General features: G+C 38.6%; 1 protein-coding gene across 10 annotated transcripts in view; it reads right to left on the bottom strand.

Annotated features, from left to right (window-relative positions):
• ITSN2 (intersectin 2) overlaps positions 1-27,539 on the bottom strand; it is a 126,517-nt gene that overhangs the window by 72,963 nt on the left and 26,015 nt on the right. For 6 of the 10 annotated variants that reach the window (XM_061433150.1, XM_061433157.1, XM_061433158.1 and 3 more), the window contains exons 2-12: positions 24,438-24,501; positions 13,172-13,264; positions 9,863-9,926; positions 8,967-9,130; positions 7,032-7,238; positions 6,822-6,915; positions 5,623-5,762; positions 2,867-2,930; positions 2,171-2,308; positions 1,622-1,707; positions 590-852 (exon numbers count right to left, since the gene is read on the bottom strand). In XM_061433150.1, the coding sequence (XP_061289134.1) occupies positions 590-852; positions 1,622-1,707; positions 2,171-2,308; positions 2,867-2,930; positions 5,623-5,762; positions 6,822-6,915; positions 7,032-7,238; positions 8,967-9,130; positions 9,863-9,926; positions 13,172-13,264; positions 24,438-24,468 (1,344 nt within the window). In that variant the 5' untranslated portion in view covers positions 24,469-24,501. The other 4 variants (XM_061433153.1, XM_061433152.1, XM_061433154.1 and 1 more) reach the window with 4 other exon arrangements.

Raw genomic sequence — 27,539 nt, 5'->3', positions numbered from 1 at the left:
CCCTTAATAAACAAAAGGACAACTTCATACATATAGATGTTAGTAGGAATAACTGCACCTTTCTTCTGGTATCAGGGAATAAAAAACTTTTATTTACAATTATTTCAGTGGCACTGTAATTTACATGCACAGTCCTTGAAAATACAGCCAGGCCTCCCAGGGACCCCGCACAGCAACATTTATCCCAAGGATCTGTGTAAGCTCACCCTCTTAATTCCTCTCAAGGCTTTCTTTCTGCCTCTCCAATTAACTTGACCTTTTACTCTAGATCCTAAGCTTAGTTTCATTTAATGACCTGACCAACTGACTTCTTCTAGCTCCTCACTCAACTCAGCTTTGTGACCAATCCTGCTCTGATTGAGATACCACCTGCAGATATGCTTTCTCTATCAGCTGTCAGCCCTGGAAACCCTTCATAAGCAAGGACCCTCTTGCCCTCATAGGGGAAGGAAGATTCAGATTCATACAGGGTAAGAATGAATGAATGAGGCTGAGAAAAATAAAAGTACCATTTTTTATCAAATGAAATGTAGCCACTTATTAAAGGAAATGATTTCCCTGGAAATAAAATAACTTAAAAAATAATAACCTCTCGTCTTTCTATCTCTTTTCTCCTTTCTTCTTCCCGTTGTCGCTCCAATTCCCTCTGCTTCTCCAGGCGTTTTTCTAATTCAAGTTGTTTCTTCCATTCTTGCTCTTGTAGCTCTCTCTGTTTTCGTTCCCATTCTTCCTTTTCCTTCTGGGCTTTGCGCTCTGCCTCCCTCTGCTGCTGCTCCATCATGGCCTGGCGTCGCTTCTCCAGTTCCATGTTGCCCCGCTCATAGTTGGCTTTCCGCTTGTCCTCGAATGTAACTGAATAAGGTACAGCGTAAGCACTCTTCAGCATGAAGCACCTACCAAACCTATAATCTGGTTTCAACATCCTCCTGCCTTGTGGTCATGTGAATGCAATTTCTCTTTGGATACTTCTAAGGATAATCTTAATTCAAATGTAAATAATACAATATTTATTTTCTTATAAGAATATTCATTTTGGGGAAAAAAACTCATTCTGGGAAAAACAAATCACTAAGTTTGAGTCCGTCCAAGAGAAAAATAATTTTACTATTCCTGCCAATAAAAATACTTTTCAATTCTTTTCTCAGTATTTCTTCAAGGATAACCAAAATTGTATGGCTCTATATTTGTTATATGCCATATATATATGACATACATGTTATATATATGTTAAACGTTATATGTTATATAACTTTTTAGTATTTTTAAATATATACTATTTAAATATAATATAAATATATGTACATTTTCAACCAATATTTAAACTTTTTTTTAAAGCTCAAGATTTCATCATGAAGCTTGCTGTAATGCTTTTTCCAAAAGTGGGAAACACTTTAAATTGGACATCTAATACATACAATCTTGCCAAATATATACACCAGTCTCTTCTTCTCAATTTTGACAGTCTTAATTTTATTGATGTCAAAATCCATCCTATTCATCAAATAGTTTCTCATATAGCATTTAATATATTAACAAAGTTAAAATTCTAAATATTCATTTCTACTTCACAGTAAAAAAGAGCATTCACTATAAAATATACAACTTGGACATTCAATGTTACCTGGTAATTTTTTCTGAGGTTCCTCTTCTTGTGCTTTCTGATATGAAGGCAGAGTTCCATTAATGGAATCAATTTGCTTTCCTCCTCTAAGAAAGGCAAACAACAAATAAATTTAGCATTATGAGATCTGAAAATTTTAGACCAGACTATATAGACTATCAATGACTACAGCAATTTAATATTTAGCATATAATATTAAAGATATTTAAAACATTATGGTCTATAGTTACACTGAACATCAGTATACAAATTATCAAGATAGACAGATCTGGATTCAGAACATGGTTCGACCAGTTGCTATTCTTGGGTAAATTTATTTTGAATCTCTTTAGGCATTAGTTTCCTTATCTATAATGTGGTGAAAACACATACGTACTTCTAATATCTACTCTCTTATCAGTGTTACTCACTAAATACCAAAATCAAATGGCAATGTAAATGCTTGATTTTCCACAAAAGTAGAGCAGAGACCTCAGGAATTCCCAGAGTAAAAATCTTGTCTGCCAAACATGATTGAAACAACACCCCTGAACCTTCAGAGACACTCACCTAAAAGATGGAGGGACAAGCTCAGGAGGTAAAGCCAGCGGCAACGGCTGTCCAGCTTTGGCCATATCAGTGAGGTGCATCGCAAGGATGAACTCCTCAGCTTTCAGCTGTCCATCACCATCGATGTCAGCCAGAGTCCTGAAGAAAGGATAAAGTTTCTCAACTTAGAAAGCCTATTTAGAGTAAAATATTTTCAGAAGAGTTCAATCTTTTTATTTTGAAAGCAAGAGTAATGACAGAAAAACAGCGGGGTTAATATATTTTAGTGAGAAGTACATACAGAAAAGTGAGCTAATTTTTGCCTTTAATTTCCATATCACCAGAGAGGGAAGAAATTTTGAAATGAAAAGGGAAATATTCCCTTCAAAAAGGTAGCTTGTCTTGGTTCGTGGTTAATTCACTTATCAAATCACCTCACGCTCTACACTGAAAATGAGATACTCTCTAATCCTTCACAGAAGGTATTACATAAAAGCAAACAAGTTTTACTTGTAAGATAATTAAATGCCAAATTCTCAAGGGTAACATTTTACAAAGCAATTTTATTTGCTTGCAGGTTTGCATTAACTGTCACACAGTTGCTTTTGTGGAACATTTTTGAGTCACAAACATTTACAGAAATGGCTTCTTTCTTATGTCTAATTAAAAATCATACAGAATGTCTAGTTAAAAATCATAATTAACGGGCAAACTCACCATATAGTAGCTAGCTGAGTTTGAGAAAGATTTGACTGAAGAAGAGCATTTCTAGCTTGAAAACCTGATTTAGTGGGGGAAAAAAAATACATAAAAGAAGATTCTTTAGCCTCTTAAAGTCATGCAAACTTAAATAGCTGTACTCGTGAAATAACACTGCTGCTATCCTGGGATTTTACCATGCACGAGGCACTGAGCATTCAGTAGTCATCAAAATAAACACATCCCCTGGACCAAGGAGTTTAAAATCTACAGTCAGTAGAAGAATGTGCTCCCATGTCCTTCCAGAAGATAATGGTCCCCACAAGTGACTGACACAAAGGACTATGCCAGTATTAGAGGCCAAGCTCCCAAGCACAGCTTCGCCTAGCATTTTCAGATTTGCTCTTATCTCTCTCATCATTTCTTTGTCTATACTCTTCCTCTTATAAATAACGTGTAAATCATTCTTCAAGGATCTGTCCTGGGCACTCTGTTCTCTCTGTGCATTCATATCCATTTCTATGACTAAACAGTACCTGGAAGCAGAGGATTCCCAAATGGACATCCACAGCCCAAGCCTCTCCTTTAAGTTTAGATGTCTATATCCAGTTGAAAAATTTATGTATTTCACAAGCATATCAAACTAAGTACATACCAAACTACTCTTTCAATCCCCAACTAGGCTTCTCTTCCTCATCTTCACCCCAATCTTCTCTGTGAATGGTATCAAAGGCCATCCAGTAGCTCAAGCCAGAAATCAGAGTCTCCTCTTAACCCTCCCTGTCCTGTACAACCAGGTGCAACATCGAGTCCTACAGTTCTACATCATTTTATGTCTAGGCCCTTCTCACCTGTGAAGTCAAAATTTAATGTCACCTTCTCAGAAAGGCCTTCTCTGTCCATTCTACCCTTCAATATATTTCCTGCTTCTATCCTTTATATCTCGTAACATAATCTGTAATGTAACATTTATTTGCTTGTTTACCTGTTTATCTGTTTCGCCTATTATGCTAAGTTCTATGAAGACAAAAGCCTTGACTGCTGTGTCCATTAATGCATAACTCATGCCTAGTACCTAGATGCTTAATAAATGTTTGTGAAAGTGATGAATAAAATTGTAACCCAAAGTTTTCCTCTATCTTAGCTGCAATGGGGGCCTACTTATATGAGAGCATCTGATAATAAAGACAGCTAACGTTCATTAAATGCTTACTATGTATGGTAAACTGTTCAACTTCTTTTCTCTCTTCCAGTGAGACAAAACAAAAACGTGTTTCTGTAACAGGCTCCTGATCTTCAATGAAAATATTTCAGAACAGGAAATCCCTCTTGGCTTCAGAGGAACACTCACTCGTGGTGAGCCTGTCTGGGGCTTTTTGGCCGTGATGAATCGGAGGCTTCTCTGGTGAGGGCCTCCTGGTTGGTAGAGCAGGTACCACGCCTCCCACTCTCAGGCGCATAAGCCACAAGCGCCCGAAGAGTCAGCCCTACCCTGCGTCCAGCCTGAGTCAAGCGGCATCCGAACAACCCCACACAGAAGGCACACAACTGCCGGCTCTTCCTCAGCAATCACTTGCACTAAAGCCAGCACAGATGCTGCTAAATCCATGGCTTCACTCAACTTTAAACACAAAGATTTGGATAATCAAAGCAACATATTCTATATGGAACAGACTCAAATATACCACATATTGTGACAAGCATCAAATGTTTATATTATATAACTTTAAAATCTTTTCCATTCTTTTTTAATAGAAACCACATACAGGAAATACACTGGAAATAGCTTACAGCCTCACTCAATTAATTAACAATACTCCTCAATACACTTCATACAAGATGTGCGATTTGTGGAGGTTTTTTTTATGTTAAAAGGAACATTCTTTTACAGTGTTTTTTACAATGTCAACCTCTGCTGTACAGCAAAGTGACTCAGTTATATACATATTTTCATTCTTTTTCAGTATCCTTTTCCATTATGGCTTATCGCAGGATACTGAACACGGATGTGAAGTACATTAGGACCTTGTTGTTTATCCACGTAGTAGTTTGCATCTACAAACCGTAAACTCCCAGTCGATCCCTCTCCTTACCCGCCCCTGCTCAGCAACCACGAGTCTGTTCTCTATGCCTCTGTCTGTTTCCATTTGGTAGATAGGTTCACTTGTGCCACGTTTTAGATTCCACATATAAGTGATCTAACATCTGATAAAGCTCTACTATAAACACCTACTCTGTCTAAACTCTAAGTCGTTGCTGAGTGAGGAAAGAGGGCCAGTGAGAAGACCAGAATTCTACTTGCCTAGTACCCTCTGTTTATGTCCACTTCACCACCCTCAATTAGTGAATTTGGATGTTTGTTACAGCATGGACTCAGATGTCCCAGGGGGATCTCAGGTTATCTCAGTTTTATAGCTACACATGGGTTGGAGCATTAAAGGGTGAACAGTGTTCACGTGAGGTGTTTGGAAGGACAGCTGAGGCTTAGTATCACACTCTGGTCGCAAGACAAGGAAAATGAGGTTTGACTTTATCAAGGGAGAGGTCGTCTTCTCAAAACATTGGGTGTGTATCTGTGTGTTTAACTTGATTATAAGAACTTTGAACTCTTACATAACTTAACCGTTATCTGTATTTATCAAATGACTGCTATTTTTTTTGGAAGTTAAAATTTTAAATGAGCTACAAAATACAACTTCAAATAAAAGTTCTTCAATAGAAGTCCATAGAAAATCATAACTTTCTCACATTCTTAAGCACTGTATGCCACTTACCTGAGAGGTATCCACTCATGCTTTTGTCAAGACTATTAAATTTTTGCCGATATTTTAATCTTGAAGGCTGAGGAACTGCCCACTCTGAGGTCCCAGTCTTGGGTGAATTCCCTGAGAGGGAAGCAGTTGAGGAAGTTGAGCTGTAACAAAATGTATTTAAAATTTTTGTTACTACATAAAATACACTTAAACTTTATAAGTCAGAGACAATAAGAATCCTACCTTCTATAACATAACAGTAATTGGTTTTGTATATGATATTGAAACAACAATCTATCTTTACGGTATTTTAGGAAAGTAAATACCATATGAAGTTTCGAACTACCATATACCAAATACCTATCGTGCGGCAGGCCCCACACAGTGCTAGGGCCTTTATAAATATTATGTCTAATCCCCATGACAAACTTAAAAAGATATTACTGTCTCCATCTTTCATATGGGCAAACTACAGCTCAGTGATGTTAAGAAAAACAAAGTTACACAATCAGTGAGTGTTTAAGCAAGGATACAGACATTGTTTTTCTGGGTCATTGTTTTAAAGAGTATTATTGTGATTTATAGGAGGAGTGATGATGAATGAACATTGATGCTTTTGGGCCTTCTGAAATTTAAAGGATACTCAATTAGTAGTTTTTGCTCAAGAAATAATGTGTAATGATCATGAGATGTTTTGATAAATTTTTTGCAAGGAAAAATATGTAGCTTTGGGCAAAAAATTGACTGATTAAAATACAGCAGGATATTTTTACTTTACATAAAAGAAATTTTTCAGAAGTAAAATACCACAGACAGTTAATAATTCTAAACATAAAATTATTTTATGTGAATTACAAATAGTAAATTTACCTATAGTATTTACATTTGGCCATTAGAAAGTAAAAACTGGATAAGCTCCAAGTTTAAAAAACAAACAGTCATTTGTTAAATACGCCTTTGTTTGTTGTTTAGTCACCAAGTTGCGTCCAACTCTTTTGTAACCCCATGGACTGGAGCCCACCAGGCTCCTCTGTCCATGAGATTTCCCAGGCAAGAACACTGGAGTGGGTTGCCATTTTCTTCAGGGGATCTTCTTGACTCAGGTATCAAAAACCTGTCTCCCCTGCACTGGAGGTGAATTAGGCAAATTCTATACCACTGAGCCACCTGGGAAGCTCTTATTGAAGGCCTAAAAAGTTGGAAGTTTTAAGTATTCATACCTACTAGATCCTAAATCAATCAGAGACTGGGCTTTCTGTATATTAGCACCACCAAATCCTCCAATCAGACTGTAAGATGACGTATGAGGCAATGCTAAAAAAAAAAAGAAAAAGGTTCACAACAAACAATTTCACAAAGTATCTATTGGGATGCAAATATAACAGTTTCTTCACATAAAAATACTGACTCATTAGACACAAAGCACTTACTTGAAGAAGAATAAGGAATGGATAAAGGCTGAATGAGACTGACGGTTCCATTTGGTAATGATGAAGTGCTAATGGAAGGCACTAGGGGAGCAGCCATCAATAGGGAAGGGAGGGTGGTCCCTGAAGTCGCCGAGGACAAGGGTGGTGCTATGGGTGCAACTGGAGGCAATGACTGAGGAATGGACAGATTGGGCATGCTTCCCATTCCTAAGGACAAAACAGAACACATTTTCTGGTGCTGGTAAACCAATTATAAAACACAGGACAGAATACAAGTTTACAGTACAGTGAGCAGCTGCTATGTTACAGAAACACTGTGGGCAAACTATCAATGGATTTAAAAACTTCATTAAAGCAAGCTGGATCCAGCAGTGCAAGAGGTAAACTACTTCTTTTAATATCAATATTCTGACCTGTGTGAACTGAGGCAATGTCTATTAAGAAGCTAAAATTCTTTTCTAGTATCATGAATAAAACTAAGTAGGCCTTTTCCAACTACCCATTAGTATCCTCAATGAGAGTATGTATCACCTGATTGAATGTGGGTTTTTTTGTAGCGATGATAAATACAGTGCTGTTGAGTTCACACACACACACACACACACACACACACACACACTCCACAAACTCTTCCCTCCCCCGCAAAGGATGTTCTAAATTCTACATACTTAAGGAGACCCATTTATGCATACACATTATGTGCAGGGAAAAAAGCATGCCATCTGTTTCATTTTTCTTATATGCAACACACGTATGGATTCAAGGACAATTCTTTAAAAGGGACAAAGTGATGACTCATTTGTTTACTAACTGCAGAATACAAAGTATACTATATTAATATGATTACACAATGATTTGGTATTTATCTCTAGAATTCAGTGCAAGAGTGAAAGAATTTAGCATTTTAAGATCTAACATCTGGAGTGGAAGACCATGGTTCAGATATAAAGAGATTCTACTTGAATGTTCCAATGAGTGCTCCTCACGAATAATTAGTAAGAAAATGGCTAATCAAAATTAATGGAAGACTGGTGATCTCAGATGAATATGTAAATTAATTAGCACAAAGTTTCCAACTTTTAGCCCTAAATTTGTCTGGCAAATTAACCTTTAAAGAAATTTCTACTAATGTATAATTTATCAGTCGTGTCCAACTCTTTGTGACCCCATGGACTGTAGCCTACCAGGCTTCTCCGTCCATGGGATCTTCCAGGCAAGAATACTGGAGTGGGTTGCCATTTCCTTCCCCAAATTTAAAATTACTCCCCAAATTAAACCATTTTGAACTTAAATTGTTCATATTTTTTATTATACATACAAAGTATAGAGGAAACTAAGTGAGAATAGTATTTAGGATCAGCTATGACTAGCAGGCAGAGAAGGCAATGGCACCCCACTCCAGTACTCTTGCCTGGAAAATCCCATGGACGGAGAAGCCTGGTAGGCTGCAGTCCATGGGGTTGCTAAGAGTCGGACACGACTGAGCGACTTCACTTTCACTTTTCACTTTCATGCATCAGAGAAGGAAATGGCAACCCACTCCAGTGTTCTTGCCTGGAGAATCCCAGGGATGGGGGAGCCTGGTGGGCTGCCGTCTATGGGGTCGCACAGAGTCGGACACGACTGAAGTGACTTAGCAGATGACTAGCAGGATCATATAATCTATCATCCAACTGGGAATTATGAAAGGGAGCACAAACCAGATTAGATGCCAGAACAACAGGCATAAATCACACTGGCCCTGGGAAACTGGGACACATGGACTCCCAAGCTATGACAGTGACCTTAACATTTCTAATCTCAGACATGAAAGTTAACTTGGGAGTCCGGGGATGGTCATTTTACACCAACAAATCCTTTTCTGATTCTCAAACATTATGCCTAGGAATCAAGTTTAACTATCAAATATATTGAACTAAATTAAGAAACACATACCAAAACGAGCAGAAATTAATGGAGAGAACATAGGAGGCTGTTTCATAATAGGAGGAAGAACCACCGGCAACTGTTGGCCTTGAAGCTTTAGTTTGATGAGTTTCATCGCTATGGAGAACTCTTGTTGATCCATCTTCCCATCTTTGTTCAGGTCTGATAAAGCCCTAAAAGGACAATGAGGCCGATGGATTGGTACACAGAATCAGCATTACTTTTGTAAATGACATCGCATTTACACGTAGATAATCGCTTAATTAAATGTGAGTGTATAACAAAAAGCTAAAACCTGTACAATAATACTGACCAAAGATAGTATCTAATAAAATACTATGAGTCTATATAGACTCTAGATACCTTTGGGATGAATTCCACTGGTGCAAATGTTAAGAAACTATACAAGAGTAAAATCATTCTAAACAATTTGTTCAATATTTACCAAATGCCTGCTAAGTGCCTGGCCCTCTGCACTGGAGAGAAAGGTGGAATAGGGGTTGATGTTTACTGTAAATACATTAGAAAACCAAAACCTTAGATATTATAGAGAACCATTTCTTTAAGGTAGGAACAAGGGAAGGGTGAGCTAATCTGAGGCTTAAATTATGATGAAATAAATAACTACAAAATAACATAATGAAGGTGGAGACTCTTGCCAAATTACAAAGAAGTGTTTTTCAACAGAAATGTATACATCTCCTTTCTTTACAAATTCTAAGGAAATTAGAACTTTGTCCTACAGAACAAAACTCCAGTTGATTTTCAGTCATTTACTCACTAAAATTTATTTTCTAAAAAGTTGAATACTCTTACTTATTAACAACAGACTACAGGTAAAAACAACTTTATGTTAACACTAAGTATTAAAAAGTTAAGTTCATCTACAAAAGAACACATTTTACCATATTTCAGCTAAAACGGGAGCCGGCAGGCCTGACTGTAAGAAAAAGGTACGGGCTTGATCACCTGAAGGCAATAAAAACAAAATAATCAAACAATGCATTAGTAAATGGAATTACTTTGATGTCTCCGAATAACAAAAATGGCCACTAGTAACAATTCTATTGATTTAATTCTAATTATTAAAGAAAATCACATTATTCATCTTAGTTTTCCCTCATAATTGGGGTCTTACTTGATAATAATCCTATCTTGTAAAATTTATAACTAAAAGCACTATTCCCCAGAAGAGTTCTAAATAAAAAAACACCAGGTTTGGGGAAGGTACTCCTCATGGGTATCTGACAATCCTGTATTTCTTGCCGTGTAGGCCAAGAATGTAAGGTCCTAACAGCTCTCTGCCTGGATCAATTCTCAGAATTGGTTTTGCTGTGAGCAGTTTTTTTTTTTTTTTTTTTTTTTTTGTTGTTGTTGTTTTGTTTTTTTTTTTTTATTCTTCCAATTTTATTTTATTTTTAAACTTTACATAATTGTATTAGTTTTGCCAAATATCAAAATGAATCCGCCACAGGTAAGAGCAGTTTTAAGGGAGGAGGTAATGTTTTCCACTGGGACAGAGAACAAGTTTGCTTTTTGCTTGCTAAAACATGGTGGGTTCCGTGAGGCTGAGTGTTCCTCTTCTTTAACACAACCATGGCAAGTACAGCATCCTTCTGGGCTCTCCGCATGGCCCCTATGTGAACCAGGGGACAAGGGAAACGGATAGAAATGTGCCAATGCTCGGGCTGCCAGCTGTGCTATTACAAAGAGTGTCCTGTGTCTCTGACTTAGGAATTCCGGGTATTCTGCCAGCATTCAAGAGACAGTAACAGACCAAATTATTACCTTGTAAGCAGGGTAATCAAATCCCTACCGGGAGAAAAGTTAAGATAGTTATTATTACAGAAGTACAAATAACATTAAACTATAATGGTTGACCCAGATAATCACGATGGTGTGATCACTCACCTACAGCCAGACATCCTGGAATATGAAGTCAAGTGGGCCTGAGGAAACATCACTACAAACAAAGCTAGGGAAGGTGATAGAATTCCAGTTGAGCTATTTCAAATCCTGAAAGATGATGCTGTGAAAGTGCTGCACTCAATATGTGAGCAAATTTGGAAAACTCAGCAGTGGCCACAGGACTGGAAAAGGCCAGTTTTCATTCCAATCCCAAAGAAAGGCAACGCCAAAGAATGCTCAAACTACCACACAATTTCACTTAGCTCACATACTAGTAAAGTAATGCTCAAAACTCTCCAAACCAGGCTTTAGCAATACGTGAACCATGAACTTTCAGATGTTCAAGCTGGTTTCAGAAAAGACAGAGGAACAAGACATCAAATTGCCAACATCCACTGGATCATCGAAAAAGCAAGAGAGTTCCAGAAAACTATCTATTTCTGCTATATTGACCATGCCAAAGTCTTTGACTGTGTGGATCACAATAAACTGTGGAAAATTCTGAAAGAGATGGGATTACCAGACCATCTGACCTGCCTCTTGAGAAACCTGTATGCAGGTCAGGAAGCAACAGTTAGAACTGGACATGGAACAACAGACTGGTTCCAAATAGGAAAAAGAGTACGTCAAGGCTGTATATTGTCACCCTGCTTATTTAACTTATATGCAGAGTACATCATGAGAAACGCTGGGCTGGATGAAGAAGCACAAGCTGGAATCAAGGTTGCCAGGAGAATATCGGTAACCTCACATATGCAGTTGACACCACCCTTATGGCAGAAAGTGAATAAGAACTAAAGAGACTCTTGATGAAAGTGAAAGAGGAGAGTGAAAAAGTTGGCTTAAAGCTCAACATTCAGAAAACGAAGATCATGGCATCTGGTCCCATCACTTCATGGGAAATAGATGGGGAAACAGTGGAAACAGTGGCTGACTTTATTTTTCTGGGCTCCAAAATCACTGCAGATGGTGACTGCAGCCATGAAATTAAAAGACACTTACTCCTTGGAAGGAAAGTTATGACCAACCTAGACAGCATATTCAAAAGCAGAGATATTACTTTGTCAACAAAGGTCCATCTAGTCAAGGCTATGGTTTTTCCAGTGGTCATATATGGATGTGAGAGTTGGACTACAAAGAAATCTGAGTGCAGAAGAATTGATGCTTTTGAACTGTGGTGTTGGAAAGACTCTTGAGAGGCCCTTGGACTGCAAGGAGATCCAACCAGTGCATCCTAAAGGAGATCAGTCCTGGGTGTTCCCTGGAAGGACTGATGTTGAAGCTGAAACTCCAATATTTTGGCCACCTGATGCGGAGAGCCGACTCATTTGAAAAGACCCTGATGTTGTGAAAGATTGAAGGCAGAAGGAGAAGAGGACGACAGAGGATGAGATGGTTAGATGGCATCACCGACTCAATGGACGTGAGTTTGGGTGAACTCCAGGAGTTGGTGATGGACAAGGAGGCCTGGCGTGCTGTGGTTCATGGGGTTGCAAAGAGTCAGACACAACTAAGCAACTGAACTGAACTGATAATTGTTGAGAGGATGGATTCCGAAGTCAGACCTAAAGGTTTCCAAGCCCTGGTATTTATTGTTCAGTTGCTAAGTTGTGTCTGACTCTTTGTGACTTGATGGACTATAGTACACCACACTCCTCTGTCCTCCACTATCTTGGGGAGTTTGCTCAAACTCATGTCCGTTGAGTTGGTGATGCTATCTAACCATCTCATCCTCTGCCCCCCTCTTCTTTTGCCTTCAGTCTTCCCCAGCATCAGGGTCTTTTCCAATAAGTCTGTTCTTTGCATTAGTTGGCCAAAGTACTGGAGCTTCAGCTTCAGCATCAGTCCTTCCAATGAATATTCAGGGTTAATTTCCTTTATGATTGACTGGTTTGATCTCTTTGTTGTCCAAGGAACTATAAAGAATCTTCTCCAGCACCACAATTCAAGAGTATCAGTCTTTGGAGCTCAGCCTTCTTTATGGTCTAACTCTCAGATCCATACATGACCGCACTCAGTCGTGTCCAACTCTGTCAACCCCGTTGACTGTAGCCCGCCAGGCTCCTCTGTCCATGGAATTCTCAAGGCAAGAACACTGGACTGGGTAGCCATTCCCTTCTCCAGGGGATCCTCCTGACTCAGGGGTCGAACCCAGGTCTCCTCCATCGCAGGCCGATTCTTTACCATCTGAACCACCATGGAACTTATCATTAAATAGTACAAATTGATGGCAGTCAAATTAAAACTAATTATAAGATATTTCATGAAAAGGAGCATATAATCACAAATAAAATAAGAACACAAACCTGTTATGTAACCTCCCGAAGGTTTGAGGTTATCAAACTGCTTGTCATGTTTAGTCCGTTCTTCGGAGGTAATAGCCCACATGTTTGGCCCTCCTAAAACATAAATGAAGACAAAGATTTTATACTGCATATATGAGAATGCTTAAACACAATTCCAGAATGTAAACATGAATCACAAATGCTCCTTTAATGACAGTCCTAATACTGGAGTGACACAAAGAAGAAAGCTCTATTCATAACCATACCAAGTATGGTCCTGATGCTTTTCACTCATTACCCAATTAACATCTACTTGAACAACTGCTGTGTACCACTCACTGGAAATAAGCAACCAGCTAAATACTGGAAATAAAAAGATGAATAAAGTATTGTTCCATCCTTAAGGAAGTCTTACTCTAGAAAATGACTATCAGCACTTACAGTGTTAACCTGTGAGGCATCCTAAAACAGAAACATATACAAAAAGCTGTGCTAATCCTGAGTCAGAAGCATCAGTGATGAGCTAACAGGAAAGGTAAGACTAAGGCAGAGCCTTGAAGCTTGGCTTGAATTTTGCCATGTGAAGAGGAGGGATAAGGGTATTTCACAAAACAAGGTCAGAGCATGAGGAGTCAAGGCATGTTCCAGACACTCCCCTGAGTAGACTGAGAGCTAAAGCACCACGTGAGTGTGGGAAAGAGGTTAAGAAAGAGGTAGGAAGGACTAGCTTTAAAGGGTCTTAAATAGCATCCTTAGCTGACCTTTACCCTGGAAGTTATGGAGTGTCCTCTGATACATTTTAAAGTAACCTTCTTATTTGAAATCCTTTTAGACTTATAGGAAAGTTGCAAAGATAGTATGGAGCCTGCACCCAATTTCTACTAACAATTTACATAACCATAGTATATTTGTCAAAACACATAAATTAGGACAGGTATACTACTACTCGGAAAAGGCAATGGCACCCCACTCCAGTACTCTTGCCTGGAAAATCCCATGGGTGGAGGAGCCTGGTAGGCTGCATGCAGTCCATGGGGTCTCGAAGAGTTGGACACAACTGAGTGACTTCACTTTCACTTATCACTTTCATGCACTGGAGAAGGAAATGGCAACCCACTCCAGTGTTCTTGCCTGGAGAATCCCAGGGACGGGGGAGCCTGGTAGGCTGCCGTCTATGGGGTCGCACAAAGTCGGACACAACTGAAGTGACTTAGGAGCAGCAGCAGCAGCATACTAGTACTAGCTAAACTAAATACTTCCACCAGCAGGGCTAGCTGGTAAACCCCAACAAATTAGACTCTGGGCACTGGAAACAGCACAAATCTTTGTTACTGAAGATTCTGCCAAGTGGAAGCTTTGGCAAAGGGAAGTAGCCTACTCTGGGTCTGAATGCTTGACCTATGCAGGCCCAGTGACTCTCTGGCCTGACAGTCCCATTTAGGGACTAAACACAAACTCCACAACTAACAAGGTGAGAAGGACCCTCAGAAGCCTTGCTTGTCGAACAGAATGGTATATTCAAGAACAGAAGACAGCCTGGCCCCAAAGGCCAGGCTTTACATGAAAAAGTGGCAGCAAATTCGCTAAGGGGAAACTTTATTCCTACTCTACTGTCTGAAGCAAAGCTACTGGTTCAATGAAATTCCCTGAAATGCCTCAGCCTAGTTCACTTATGGGTCACAACAGCTGGAATTCTGACAGCGTCCACTGGGCTTCCATGACTCTTCAGCCTCAGAGCTAAGTAGAACCAAAGCGAGACACATTTTCTTCAGTGGACAGAACTCAGATACTTGGAATGTTGCCAATGGCCCAGCTGTTTGATTTGCCACCTGAAAAATTACAACTGACAGATTAAAGATACCCTCTTTGGGGCTGCAAGATGGAAACAAATTTAATTGCTAATTGAATAGTCTGGGTCACTACCAATGGCAAGGGCCCATTCTCTAACTTAGACTGAAATCAAGATTCTGATGGAAGTCTGACTCTGTTTCTGAGGCAGAGGATACCAGTGCATGCCAGAGTTAAGGATTCCTGTCTGGGGAGGGGGTCTCATTACACAGGGCATTGTTCTCTTTTTGGCTCTTGGCAGATGGACTACATCAAACTTTTGATTGCTCTCTAGGGTTACTGGTGTTGACACTTTTTAGGTTACCAATCAGCCTGCTATGTCCATACTAGCGTGGCCCTTAAAACAAACCTGTATCATGATTTTAGCTTTCTGGTCTATCAGTGCTCTGATGCTAATGAATCATTTATCAGAAAAAACTGTTCACAATGCACTGATCGAGTCTGAGTCCACTTTCATAATCTCCTCCTGGTTCACACTCCTTAAAGTAAGATAGTTTGGCCACTGAATGTGCTGTCCTGAGAAAGGGATCATCATTGTCCCTTGGCTGTTTCCTGGCTAATGATCAGGACTAAAGGGGTTGGGGGAGGGAGTCACAGGTGAATACAAGTCTTAATGTGAAAGTTGAGGATTCTACCCTGATGGTTCTTGGACATGATGCATCTCTATTTCTCCTAGAAACAACTGTGGACAGGCTGTTGGTACATCCTTCAGGTGGCAGCTCGGCTGAACAGAAACCTAAAGGATTCGAAACTAATTCTGGTTAGGGTTTACAAAAATGTCCCTGTCCCTCTTGCACCTAACCATTCTGGATCATTAGAAAACAGTGAAGCTAAAGCAAAACAGGACACTTAAATCTTGTGGCAGTGGAGAGCCCCAAGCTCTCCCCAAGCCCCAAGCCCCAAGCCCTGGAGAGAAATACCTTAGATCCCAGAGGCACCAGAAGGGAGAAGCATGACTTTTTCTCTTTCAGAGCTGGCCGGGCAGTCTTCTTCCCCAAGGAGGATGCCCTGGTGAGGCTCTCCTAAACTGCTGGAAGCACCTTACACTGTATGTAACTCTGAGTCTGCCATCTCCCACCAGATGGCTTTGACTGATCCACTCTCAGTCTTAGGCAGACCCTGAACACCTGAGTCCCAGGAGTATGGACTTCTCTGTATACAAAACAAAAACTGAGGACCACGAGGAGGTTGGTACTATATCTGTATCTCACAAAAGGAAATTCTTACAAACCCCATATATCAATATATAACATTTGTCTTTCTCATCCTGTGACATGTTCCCTTTACTTGGACTGCCATTCATATAACCCTCTTCCATTTCAAACTTTACCTTTCAAGGTCCAGGGCATGGGTCATTTCTTCCAGGAGGTCTCTGACACCTGCAGGTCAAATTAATTGCTTCCTCCTCTAGGTTCTCAAAGGACTTCACCATGCTTCTACAGGGCACTTACAAAGGTTCTGTAATTGTTTTCTATCCATCTGTTCTACCACACAATGAGTCCTTGGAGGACAAGAGCACTGTGTGTTTATCTTTCTATCCTCAGAACCAGCAGAGTATTACAGAGCACACACACTTAAAATTGACTGAGGAATAAATACCTGAAAAAATTAGAAGGAGTAAAAAAAAAGTCAGAGAGGCAAGATCATGATTTGGAAAAAGACAAATTCATTTACAAATCTTTCTGGTGTCGGTCCTTCACATATAGCTATACTGGCCCTCTGAGGAGGTCTTTAAAGCTATATATTCAAGAAGCACCAACTCACTGGAAAAGACAATATGCTGGGAAAGACTGAAGGCAAAGGAGAAGGGGACGGCAGAGGATGAGATGAGAAAGCATCACTGACTCAAAGGACATGAATTTGAGCAAACTCTGGGAGACAGTGGAGGACAGAGGAGCCTGGGATGCTGCAGTGCATGTGGTTGCAAAGAGTTGGACATAATTTAGCAACAGAACAACAAACAATTCAGCATGGCTGACAGTCATCTATACTTCACTTCTGATTACCCTTCCAGTTTACTGAGTTTCTACCAATAAGAAACCAAGTATGTTTAGGCATGTCAACTCACACATGTTTGCTGACTCCAGTCCATAAAAATCTGCTTTACAAAGCTGTTTCCTCAGGCTTGGAGGATCTCATTTCCCCAACCAGGGATTGAACCTGGGCCACCAAAGTAAAAGTGCCGAGTTCTAACCACTGGGACACTGGCAAATTCCCTGTTTAACTACAATCTTAAACCTTGTCTTTACGAGAAGATATTTATAGATTAAAAAAAAAAAACAGTCATTTGGGGCTAAGAAATATTAGATCAAATCCATCTAGTGTTTAAAATTATACTGGGCACCTATATTTCAGTGATATACATTCCTGGAAACAACTGTATACACTCGTCAAAACTCATCAAACTATAAAGAAAAAAGGGTGGAGTATACCTCAATAAATCCAACTTAAAACAAAAATATAACACATCAAACACATGCCTATCACGTGACATGTGCTCAATAAATTAGTTTCCTTACTCAATCCCAGGGCTTCCCTTGTGGCTCAGAATGTGGTAAAGAATCCGCCTGCAATGTGGGAGACCTGGGTTCAATCCTTGGGTTAGGAAGATCCCCTGGAGAAGGGAACGGCTACCCACTCCAGTATTCTGGCCTGGAGAATTCCATGGACTATATAGTCCATGGGTCACAAAGAGTTGGATGTGACTGAGTGACTTTCACTCACTCAATCCAATCCCAGGGAATGGCATAATTAGGCAGAAGGCAGAGCGTTAAAACCTTTCATAGGCTCTTTTTGTGATAAAGGTATTCTTGCCAGAAAAATACTGAGTGTGATGCTTTTTAGTCAGAAACCTTAAGACTATTTTAAATTTGAACAGTCTGGTTGGGGAAGTTTGAGCGGCTCTAACATACTTCAGTGTACATCCCCAGGCAGAGACAGTCCGCTACCCTCAGACTACAGAGAGGTCTGCTGCGGCAGAAGGGTAGTGGTGTCAGTCCCATCACATGGTACTTTCACCTTTCTTTGGTACCTGGCTTCACAGTGGTCAACTCAATCTATCTGGTAATGCTTACTGCTTAGTTACTCATGACTCCAACCAGAAATTTTGATACTTTATATACATTCATGCAACTAACATTTATGGGGCAACAATGGTATAAAGAAGAATAAAATAAATGCCTTAAATGAGCTCAGAAATTTTCTAATACTCAAAGGGGCTCCACAAGCCAAGAGAGTCATACACAACAATCATGATTAAATATTGTCATGATTAATGTTACTAACAGAACAAAAGAGATGGGAATACCAGACCACCTGACCTGCCTCTTGAGAAACCTGTATGCAGGTCAGGAAGCAACAGTTAGAACTGGACATGGAACAACAGACTGGTTGCAAATAGGAAAAGGAGTTCGTCAAGGCTGTATATTGTCACCCTGTTTATTTAACTTCTATGCAGAGTACATCATGAGAAACACTGGGCTGGAAGAAGCACAAGCTGGAATCAAGATTGCGGAGAGAAATATCAATAACCTCAGATATGCAGATGACACCACCCTTATGGCAGAAAGTGAAGAGGAACTCAAAAGCCTCTTGATGAAAGTGAAAGAGGAGAGTGAAAAAGTTGGCTTAAAGCTCAACATTCAGAAAACGAAGATCATGGCATCTGGTCCCATCACTTCATGGGAAATAGATGGGGAAACAGTGGAAACAGTGTCAGACTTTATTTTTCTGGGCTCCAAAATCACTGCAGATGGTGACTGCAGCCATGAAATTAAAAGACGCTTGCTACTTGGAAGAAAAGTTATGACCAACCTAGATAGCATATTGAAAAGCAGAAACATTACTTTGCCAAAAAAGGTCCATCTAGTCAAGGCTATGGTTTTTCCAATAGTCATGTATGGATGCGAAAGTTGGACTATGAAGAAAGCTGAGTGCTGAAGAACTGATGCTTTTGAACTGTGGTGTTGGAGAAGACTCTTGAGAGTCCCTTGGACTGCAAGGAGATCCAACCAGTCTATTCTAAAGGAGATCAGCCCTGGGTGTTCTTTGGAAGGAATGATGCTAAAGCTGAAACTCCAGTACTTTGGCCACCTCATGTGAAGGGTTGACTCATTGGAAAAGACTCTGGTGCTGGGAGGGATTAGGGGCAGGAGGAAAAGGGGACGACAGAAGATGAGGTGGCTGGATGGCATCACTGACTCGATGGACATGAGTTTGAGTGAACTCCGGGAGATGGTGATGGACAGGGAGGCCTGGCGTGCTGTGATTCATGGGGTCGTAAAGAGTTGGACACAACTGAAGGACTGAACTGAACAGAATAAAAATATTCTAAGTCAAATGAGAAGGAATAATTTTTAAGTAGTATTCAAATAATATCCAAATCTGGACACTAAAGTTATGAAATACATGTAATTCAAAGCCAATTTTGAAATAGTTGATCCAATTCTAGCTTTCTTATTTAGAATATATACTAAAAGAACCTTCTAAAGAGTCAACAACTTATTACTTTGAACTTCAAGTAAAGCATATCTTAATCTATATTTATTCATAAGTGTTACAGAAAGGCAGGAAAACCTAAGTTTTGGAGTTGATGTTTCCAATTATTTCCTTAAAAACCTAAAACCTTTTACATTCTCTGATGATAACTTTAGAAATATATTAAAATCCTATCCAATTCCCCCAACTCATCACTAAATTGAGAAAGTGGTATTTTCATAAAGATTTCTGTTGCTTAGTCTCATCTACTGGCTCTGACAAATATATTCTTATAGTCTATATAGAAGGAAAAACACGTTTACAGAACATCAGCTATATGCTAGACCCCATGCAATAAGTAGTGTCATTCCTGTTTTACATCTATTTATACATACATATGCGTATGTACATATACACACATAAATAAGTTCCACGTGGTTAAGCCACAAAGCTGGGTAGTGGCAGAGCAATATTTTAACACACAGTTCTCAGCATACATGATTCAGATGGGTTACATCCCACCTGTACACTGTAAAAATTAAATGATATCAGAAACAGTCTTCATTGGTATATTTGTTCATTTCAAAATAATAATCAAATGATATACACTGATCCAGTACTAAGTTAAATCTCTAAAACACAAATGGAATACTGGTCTAGATAGAACAAAAGCCTAACTGTAGGGACTTGAGTAGTAAATGCCTGGGTTGTTACATATGCAGTCCCACACTAGAGCTGATTCTACAGGCCCAATGTTCAACAAAAATTTCTTAATTACAGAAAGAGTAAAGAGCTCTAAAATTCTAAAAGGTAATAAAATAAAAGGTTCTAAAAATAAAAATGGTATTTTTTTTCCCTCCTAAGTTACTAGCTGTTTCTTTTCTCTCCTTCTTCCTTCTCTCTTCCAGGTTTTAGACAGAACCACTGTCATGGGCTCCAGAATGTCATACTCACATAACCAGCCTTTAGTACCTCTACAGTTTTGAGGTTGAAACAAGCCATGGTATACTATGATACCAACTGGCAGCAACATGTATCCAAAGTGGCCTCTTGCCTATCACCTTATGGCTCATGTATCATGCCCTCTGTATTTATAATTTCATTAAATTTCTGAAAAGCAGAAAACAAACCTATCATGACTAAAACAGTTTTGGCAAGGATGACTCTGCTCATGCAGAAGACACCAGAAATAAAACTGTAAGTGGTAAAAATATGATGCAATGATCTTTTAGTTCTGTAAGCAAATGGTAAGCACAAAAAGAAAGAATACCCATTCAACAGAGCTTTCTGAGACGTATCTGCACTGTCCAATACGGTAGCCACTAGCCGAGCACATGTGGTTCTGAGCACACTTGGCCGTGTGACTGAAGAACTGGATTTTTAAATTTTACTTAATTATTATTAATTTAAATTTAAATAGTCACATGTACTTAATGGCTACTGTATTAGACAATACAGCTCTAAGAACCAAAAAAGTCTTAAAAGTCTGTGGTTAGTCTCAGGATGATAAAGTAGACAGGGCAAAATTTGAGCACTATGTCAGAAATATTTAGACAAACAGCTTGGTCCAGGGAGGGCAGTTAGAGACAAATTCCAATATTCAGATCAGATCAGTCGCTCAGTCGTGTCCGACTCTTTGCGACCCCATGAACTGCAGCACGCCAGGCCTCCCTGTCCAGCACCAACTCCCGGAGTTCACCCAGACTCATGTCCATCAAGTCAGCGATGCCATCCAGTCATCTCATCCTCTGTTGTCCCCTTCTCCTCCTGCCCCCAATCCCTCCCAGCATCAGAGTCTTTTCCAATGAGTCAACTCTTCTCATGAGGTGGCCAAAGTACTGGAGTTTCAGCTTCAGCATCATTCCTTCCAAAGAAATCCCAGGGCTGATCTCCTTCAGAATGGACTGGTTGGATCTCCTTGCAGTCCAAGGGACTCTCAAGAGTCTTCTCCAACACCACAGTTCAAAAGCATCAATTCTTCGGCGCTCTGCCTTCTTCACAGTCCAACTCTCACATCCATACATGACCACAGGAAAAACCATAGCCTTGATTAGACGAACCTTTGTTGGCAAAGTAATGTCTCTGCTTTTCAATATGCTATCTAGGTTGGTCATAATTTTCCTTCCAAGGAGTAAGTGCCTTTTAATTTCATGGCTTCAGTCACCATCTGCAGTGATTTTGGAGCCCAGAAAAATAAAGTCTGACACTGTTTCCACTGTTTCCCCATCTATTTCCCATGAAGTGGTGGGACCGGATGCCATGATCTTCGTTTTCTGAATGTTGAGCTTTAAGTCAACTTTTTCACTCTCCACTTTCATTTTCATCAAGAGGCTTTTGAGTTCCTCTTCACTTTCTGCCATAAGGGTGGTGTCATCTGCATATCTGAGGTTATTGATATTTCTCCCCACAATCTTGATTCCAGTTTGTGTTTCTTCCAGTCCAGCGTTTCTCATGATGTACTCTGCATATAAGTTAAATAAACAGGGTGACAATATACAGCCTTGACGAACTCCTTTTCCTATTTGGAACCAGTCTGTTGTTCCATGTCCAGTTCTAACCATTGCTTCCTGACCTCTCAAGAGGCAGGTCAGGTGGTCTGGTATTCCCATCTCTTGAAGAATTTTCCACAGTTTATTGTGATCCACACAGTCAAAGGCTTTGGCATAGTCAATAAAGCAGAAATAGATGTTTTTCTGGAACTCTCTTGCTTTTTCCATGATCCAGTGGATGTTGGCAATTTGATGTCTTGTTCCTCTGCCTTTTCTAAAACCAGCTTGAACATCAGGAAGTTCACGGTTCACATATTGCTGAAGCCTGGCTTGGAGAATTTTGAGCATTACTTTACTAGCGTGTGAGATGAGTGCAATTGTGCGGTAGTTTGAGCATTCTTTGGCATTGCCTTTCTTTGGGACTGGAATGAAAACTGACCTTTTCCAGTCCTGTGGCCACTGCTGAGTTTTCCAAATTTGCTGGCATATTGAGTGCAGCACTTTCACAGCATCATCTTTCAGGATTTGGAATAGTTCAACTGGAATTCCATTACTGGGCATCAAAAAAGTTTAACCCAATCTATAACTGAGAATGTATTGAAGGAGAAAACACTGCTCTTGAAGGTTTGTGCTATACATGGATGCTTCTTTCAATAAGATTTTAAACCCTGAACTGGACTCAGATATATATAAGATTATCTTCAATCTTCAGTTACTTTATAAAGTAAGTAGGAAGGTACTACAGTCTGCATTAGCTATCACCTCTTCAGAAGTTTAAAAAATTACTATCTTTATTCTTATATACTCTTCCTAAATTGGAGGTGGAAATGGCAATCCACTCCAATTTTCTTGCCTGGATAATCCCTTGGACAGAGGAGAAAGTCAGGCTACAGTCCATGGGTCACAAAGAGTAGGACATGACTTCAGCAACTGAGCATTCCTAAATTAATTGTCCAACATTTTAGACAATTATTCAAATAATCTCTTTTCATTGCTATTACTGAACATATTGTTTGTTTCCAATATTTTACATATAATGGAATAAGCTACAAAGTGATCTGTAAATGTTCAGAGAATGGAAAAAAAAATGAAGAAAGACCAGGTCTACAATGATTTCTACTATGCTCATTTTGTTTATAAGCCTGCTTAACATGTAGGTTGAAGTTTATAACTAAACAATGTATTTAGAGCAAATTCTTTAGTATGTGGCATAGAAATTCTCAGATTTGAGTAGAGCACATTATTACCACAATTATTACTCTCATTCTAAACTTACATTTAACACTCATTAAGGAAAAAAATTCATTTTAAGAAATAGTCCATAGCATCAAATAATCTTTATAATCCCATACCATTTCCAGAGAAGGAGCAATGCTCACATCTGAAAAGGCAAAAAACAAAACAACAAAACCCTTATCTCAAGTCCATCCTTAAATGACAGCATCCTACCACATATTAAAATTTATTTTTACTTTTTATGAAAATAATTCATTTTTCTAAAACTTTTCTAAATGTCACAAGAGCAATCCGGAGTCTTAAGATACACAACATATATTTTCTTTATTAACAATGTACTGATTTGGCCCTATGATTGAAAACACTTAAAAAAAAAAAAAAGGAATTGATCAATTGGTAACATTAACACAATCCTATGTGAAGGCTGTGGAATTATTGGTGGCTTTTCCCTCTTTTTTCCCCTAGTGTTCTTTTCAATTACAGTTTTCAGTTCTAATGTTAAAAGAATTATTGACTGGACTCTTTATTTTCTTATATTTATAATTAGCTAATAAAATCTACCTCATAATTAAGAACTCAGCATCTTTGATTACCTTAGTAATTTAAAAACATAATGCATTTTCTCAATCATAAATGATACACACAGTAAAAAACACCTATTAAAGGTGAGTACTATATATCTGAGAAACAAAACTTGAATCAGAAAAAAAACCTTGAAAACTTTTTATTATTGAAATAACCTAAACATGTCCTCTAAAATGTTTCCTATTAAGAAACTGTGTGTATAGGTATACACATAACCCTTTATAAAAGGGAAAACAAACTAATTTTATGTGTATATTAATAAATGAATCTTTACTGGTTTAATCACTTTACAATCATCTCATGCTATCAAAAACATCTTTAATATTCTCCACTTATGGCACTATGCTTTCTGTCTTCCAGTTTTATGCTTTAAACACAATGGATGTTTAGGTTACTCTTAACTGCTCAAAGGCAAGCACACACTCCAGATGATACTGCAGACCATGCTTATATTGAGCTTTGGGATTTACTGCATAATATTCTAATAGAAGACACACGCAGTGTTTTGATATAAACTATCTAAATTCTTTAAACAAGAATACTTGAAATTTTGCATTTATAAATTTAAGGGAAAATATCTAAATGAATATTTTATAACTTCTACCCAAAATCTCATAACCACTTTATCTAACCACAAGCATGAAGCTACTTACCATTCATTGCTGTGGGAAACTGAGCCATCATGGTCCTGAATTTTCCTTGCTAACGCTCAGCCATCTGTAACATGAAAACATGGTGCCATTAATAATACAGCAAGGGCAGATCACAGCTTAGCGCACCTGCTAAGCACCAGGAATGCCTGGCCCCTTCAGCTCACACTTCCAACAGCAAACAGTGCAGAGCTTTGGCTGCTGCTGAACAGGCAGAATTTACAGCTGGGGAAGAGCAGAAGATTTTGTTGGGTAACGGTGCTGCCTTTAAAATAAAACCATTTAACAGAAAATCACTCATATTTAATGGTAAATACCGAATAAAGAACCTTTGGCATTAAACCAATTTTGTAGAAACTAATTTGCGAAAGAGGAGGGTTGCTACAACCAGCCAAGAATTTATTCCGGAGAAATCAACTCTATAAATTAAGTGTACAATAACATGGGAAGTCATAATACTCTTCTCCTTCAAAAAATAAACCCCCCAAAAAACAAAAAAAACCTCGAGCAAGAAAAATATCCAAAATAAATGTAGCATAGCTGTTTAATTCAGTTCTACAGGTTTATAAAAATGGACTAAAAGTAACTATTAAAACATGTATGTTTATTTATACATAACAAATGTACTAAGGAAATATTCTGCACTAGGAAGAGAAGGGAATTTGGAAATTAACAGCTCTGGGTTCAAATCTCAACTTTATTTTTCTAGCTGTGATCACGAGTTATTTAATCTTACAGAGTCTCAGATTTCTCATCTGTAAAAATAACTGGCATGTGTTTATATTTTTTTAAGTGTTAAACATAACCCAGTACACTGCCTGACACATTGTGGGTGTTTTTAAAATGACTTAAAAATGGTTTCCTGGGTGTCCAGGAAGGAAGAATACAATATAACTTTGAACCCTGAATTCATCATCTTATTACAAATAAATTCAAAATTTGTTCCAGGAAATCTTGAGGGCAGGACCAATTAGGGAGAGTGAAGACCTAGCAAATTCAGTAATGCACTTAATTAAAACCATGGTTTATAACATTGTAGGAAAACACTACTTTATTAAGACTGCTCAGTAACTCATCTATCTAACCAAATCATTCAAATATTAGTATTTTTAGAAGCCTGAGGGAAAATGTTTGCACAAGCCATCTGAATAAAGAAGGCAAAAAGAGGTGTGCATCGTGGTGGAAGGTGTCCCGAGAGGAGCTGGTTGACTAGCTGCCAAGAAGTGTTACAAGGCACCATAGCCCAGTGAATGCATGGTGCTCAAGGGAAAGATGACAGTACCTGTATAACCACAAAGGCAGTCACACTAACAAAACAATGGTATATAAAATCCAGTTTATTAATATGCAATGAGTTTTAGTCTTCTGACTCCTAACTTTTCTGTATGTTGCCACGATATACCATCCTCCCTCTCAGAGTGCACACTCTTTTTCTCTAGATGCTAGTATGCTTCACTGCAATGGAACTTGGAACCTTTAATCTTTTTAGGTAGGAGGAAACTTTACTCATGTACAAGTTGGTTTTCTTCCCTCTTTTCTCAAAGGTAATGTGAACTCTAGGTTTGGAGTTGCTTACCATACAGAAAAAGATTATCTAAACTGTGGTGGGGTGGTCAAGAACTCCTAAAGGAGGTACTGTGTTGAGCTTCACAGGTGAGTAAGAATTAGTTATAGCTGTAAAGTTAAGAATTTTGGACTTGAACCTATGTCTGACAAGTCTTAACAGGTTTTAAGGAGGGACAGAGTCCTATTTCACTTAAGACAGTCAATTGTGAAGAAAAGGCTGCAGCAGGAAGAGAGGGGAAGGGAGGACCGGGAATAAACCAGAGGACCAACAAAGTGTTTACAATAGATAGAACTTCTATGAGATATGAGACCATGGACTCCCAGAATTATAGTTTGTGACTGGATGAAGCGTGGTGTCAGGAGCTAAATAAAGTCAACACAGAAGGAAGTTTCATAAATCAAGTTTTGACTACAACATCTCCAGATATAGAAATTCTACAAATAAGTAGAACACTTTCACTTCCCCAATTTTAAATTATCACAAGTAATGTTAAACCAAAATAAGCCAAATCTTGCAAAGAAACTATTGATAGATACACAGTAGCTAGGGCCCCTATTTTTATTAAGTCTCTGTGAGAAAATTTTTATATGTGGCAGAAATCCTCCAAAAGCATTACCTACGATGCATTTTATAACTGCATAAAAATGGAAAATAAAAAAAGGAAAAGCACAGGCTTACAAAAGACAAAGAAGGTATAGGATCCCATAGCCATGAAGCCTTAATCAGTTAGATCTAGGTGTAAAAGTTTATAGATCATCTATCTAGGACATCTGGCGAGTCATCATGTACTCTGAATATAACAGATGCTCAATAATCACAAGTATAATCCTGAAGTAAAACCAAAAAGTAAATCAAATAATGTGAAGGGCAAGGAGGGCAGGCAAATCCCCTTAGGGAAGCGAAAGGTACTGGTATTACAGAATATTCTTCACCTGGTACATGGGGGTTAACCACCTGTGCATGCAGGTATCACATTATTATATGTATGTATATAACATCTGATTGACTGTGGTAAAATCTGAATACAGTGGTATCATTTGCTGGAACCAATAAGCTTTTTTTTTTAACTTTATATATGCTATATTCAGGAATTTTAATACAAAATATCATGTTTGCCCAACTATATATAGATTGTTCAGATGACATCTTTTAAAGTTATATATGTGTGTATATATATTTCAGATTTTCTTTTAATAGTTTATTATAAGATATTGAACATATATATACACTAAATCCTTGCTGCTTATCTTTTTTATGTATAGCAGTTTATATCTGTTAATCCCATACTCCTGATTTATCCCTACCTCCTCCCTTTCCACTTTGGTAACTGAAAGTTTGCTTTCTGTGTCTGTGAGTCTATTTGTTTTGTATATAGATTTATTTGTGTTATTTTTTTAGATTCCACATATAAGTGATATCATACAGTGTTTGCCTTTCTCTGCCTGACTGACTTCACTTAGTATAATATTCTCTAGGTCCATCCACAGAATCATTAAGCTTCTAAAGCCTACTATTTCATATTTGTTAGGTTTATACTA

The sequence above is a fragment of the Bos javanicus genome, chromosome 11 (assembly GCF_032452875.1).
Source record: "Bos javanicus breed banteng chromosome 11, ARS-OSU_banteng_1.0, whole genome shotgun sequence".
Taxonomy (NCBI): domain Eukaryota; kingdom Metazoa; phylum Chordata; class Mammalia; order Artiodactyla; family Bovidae; genus Bos; species Bos javanicus.
This window is presented reverse-complemented; position numbering and strand designations above follow the sequence as displayed.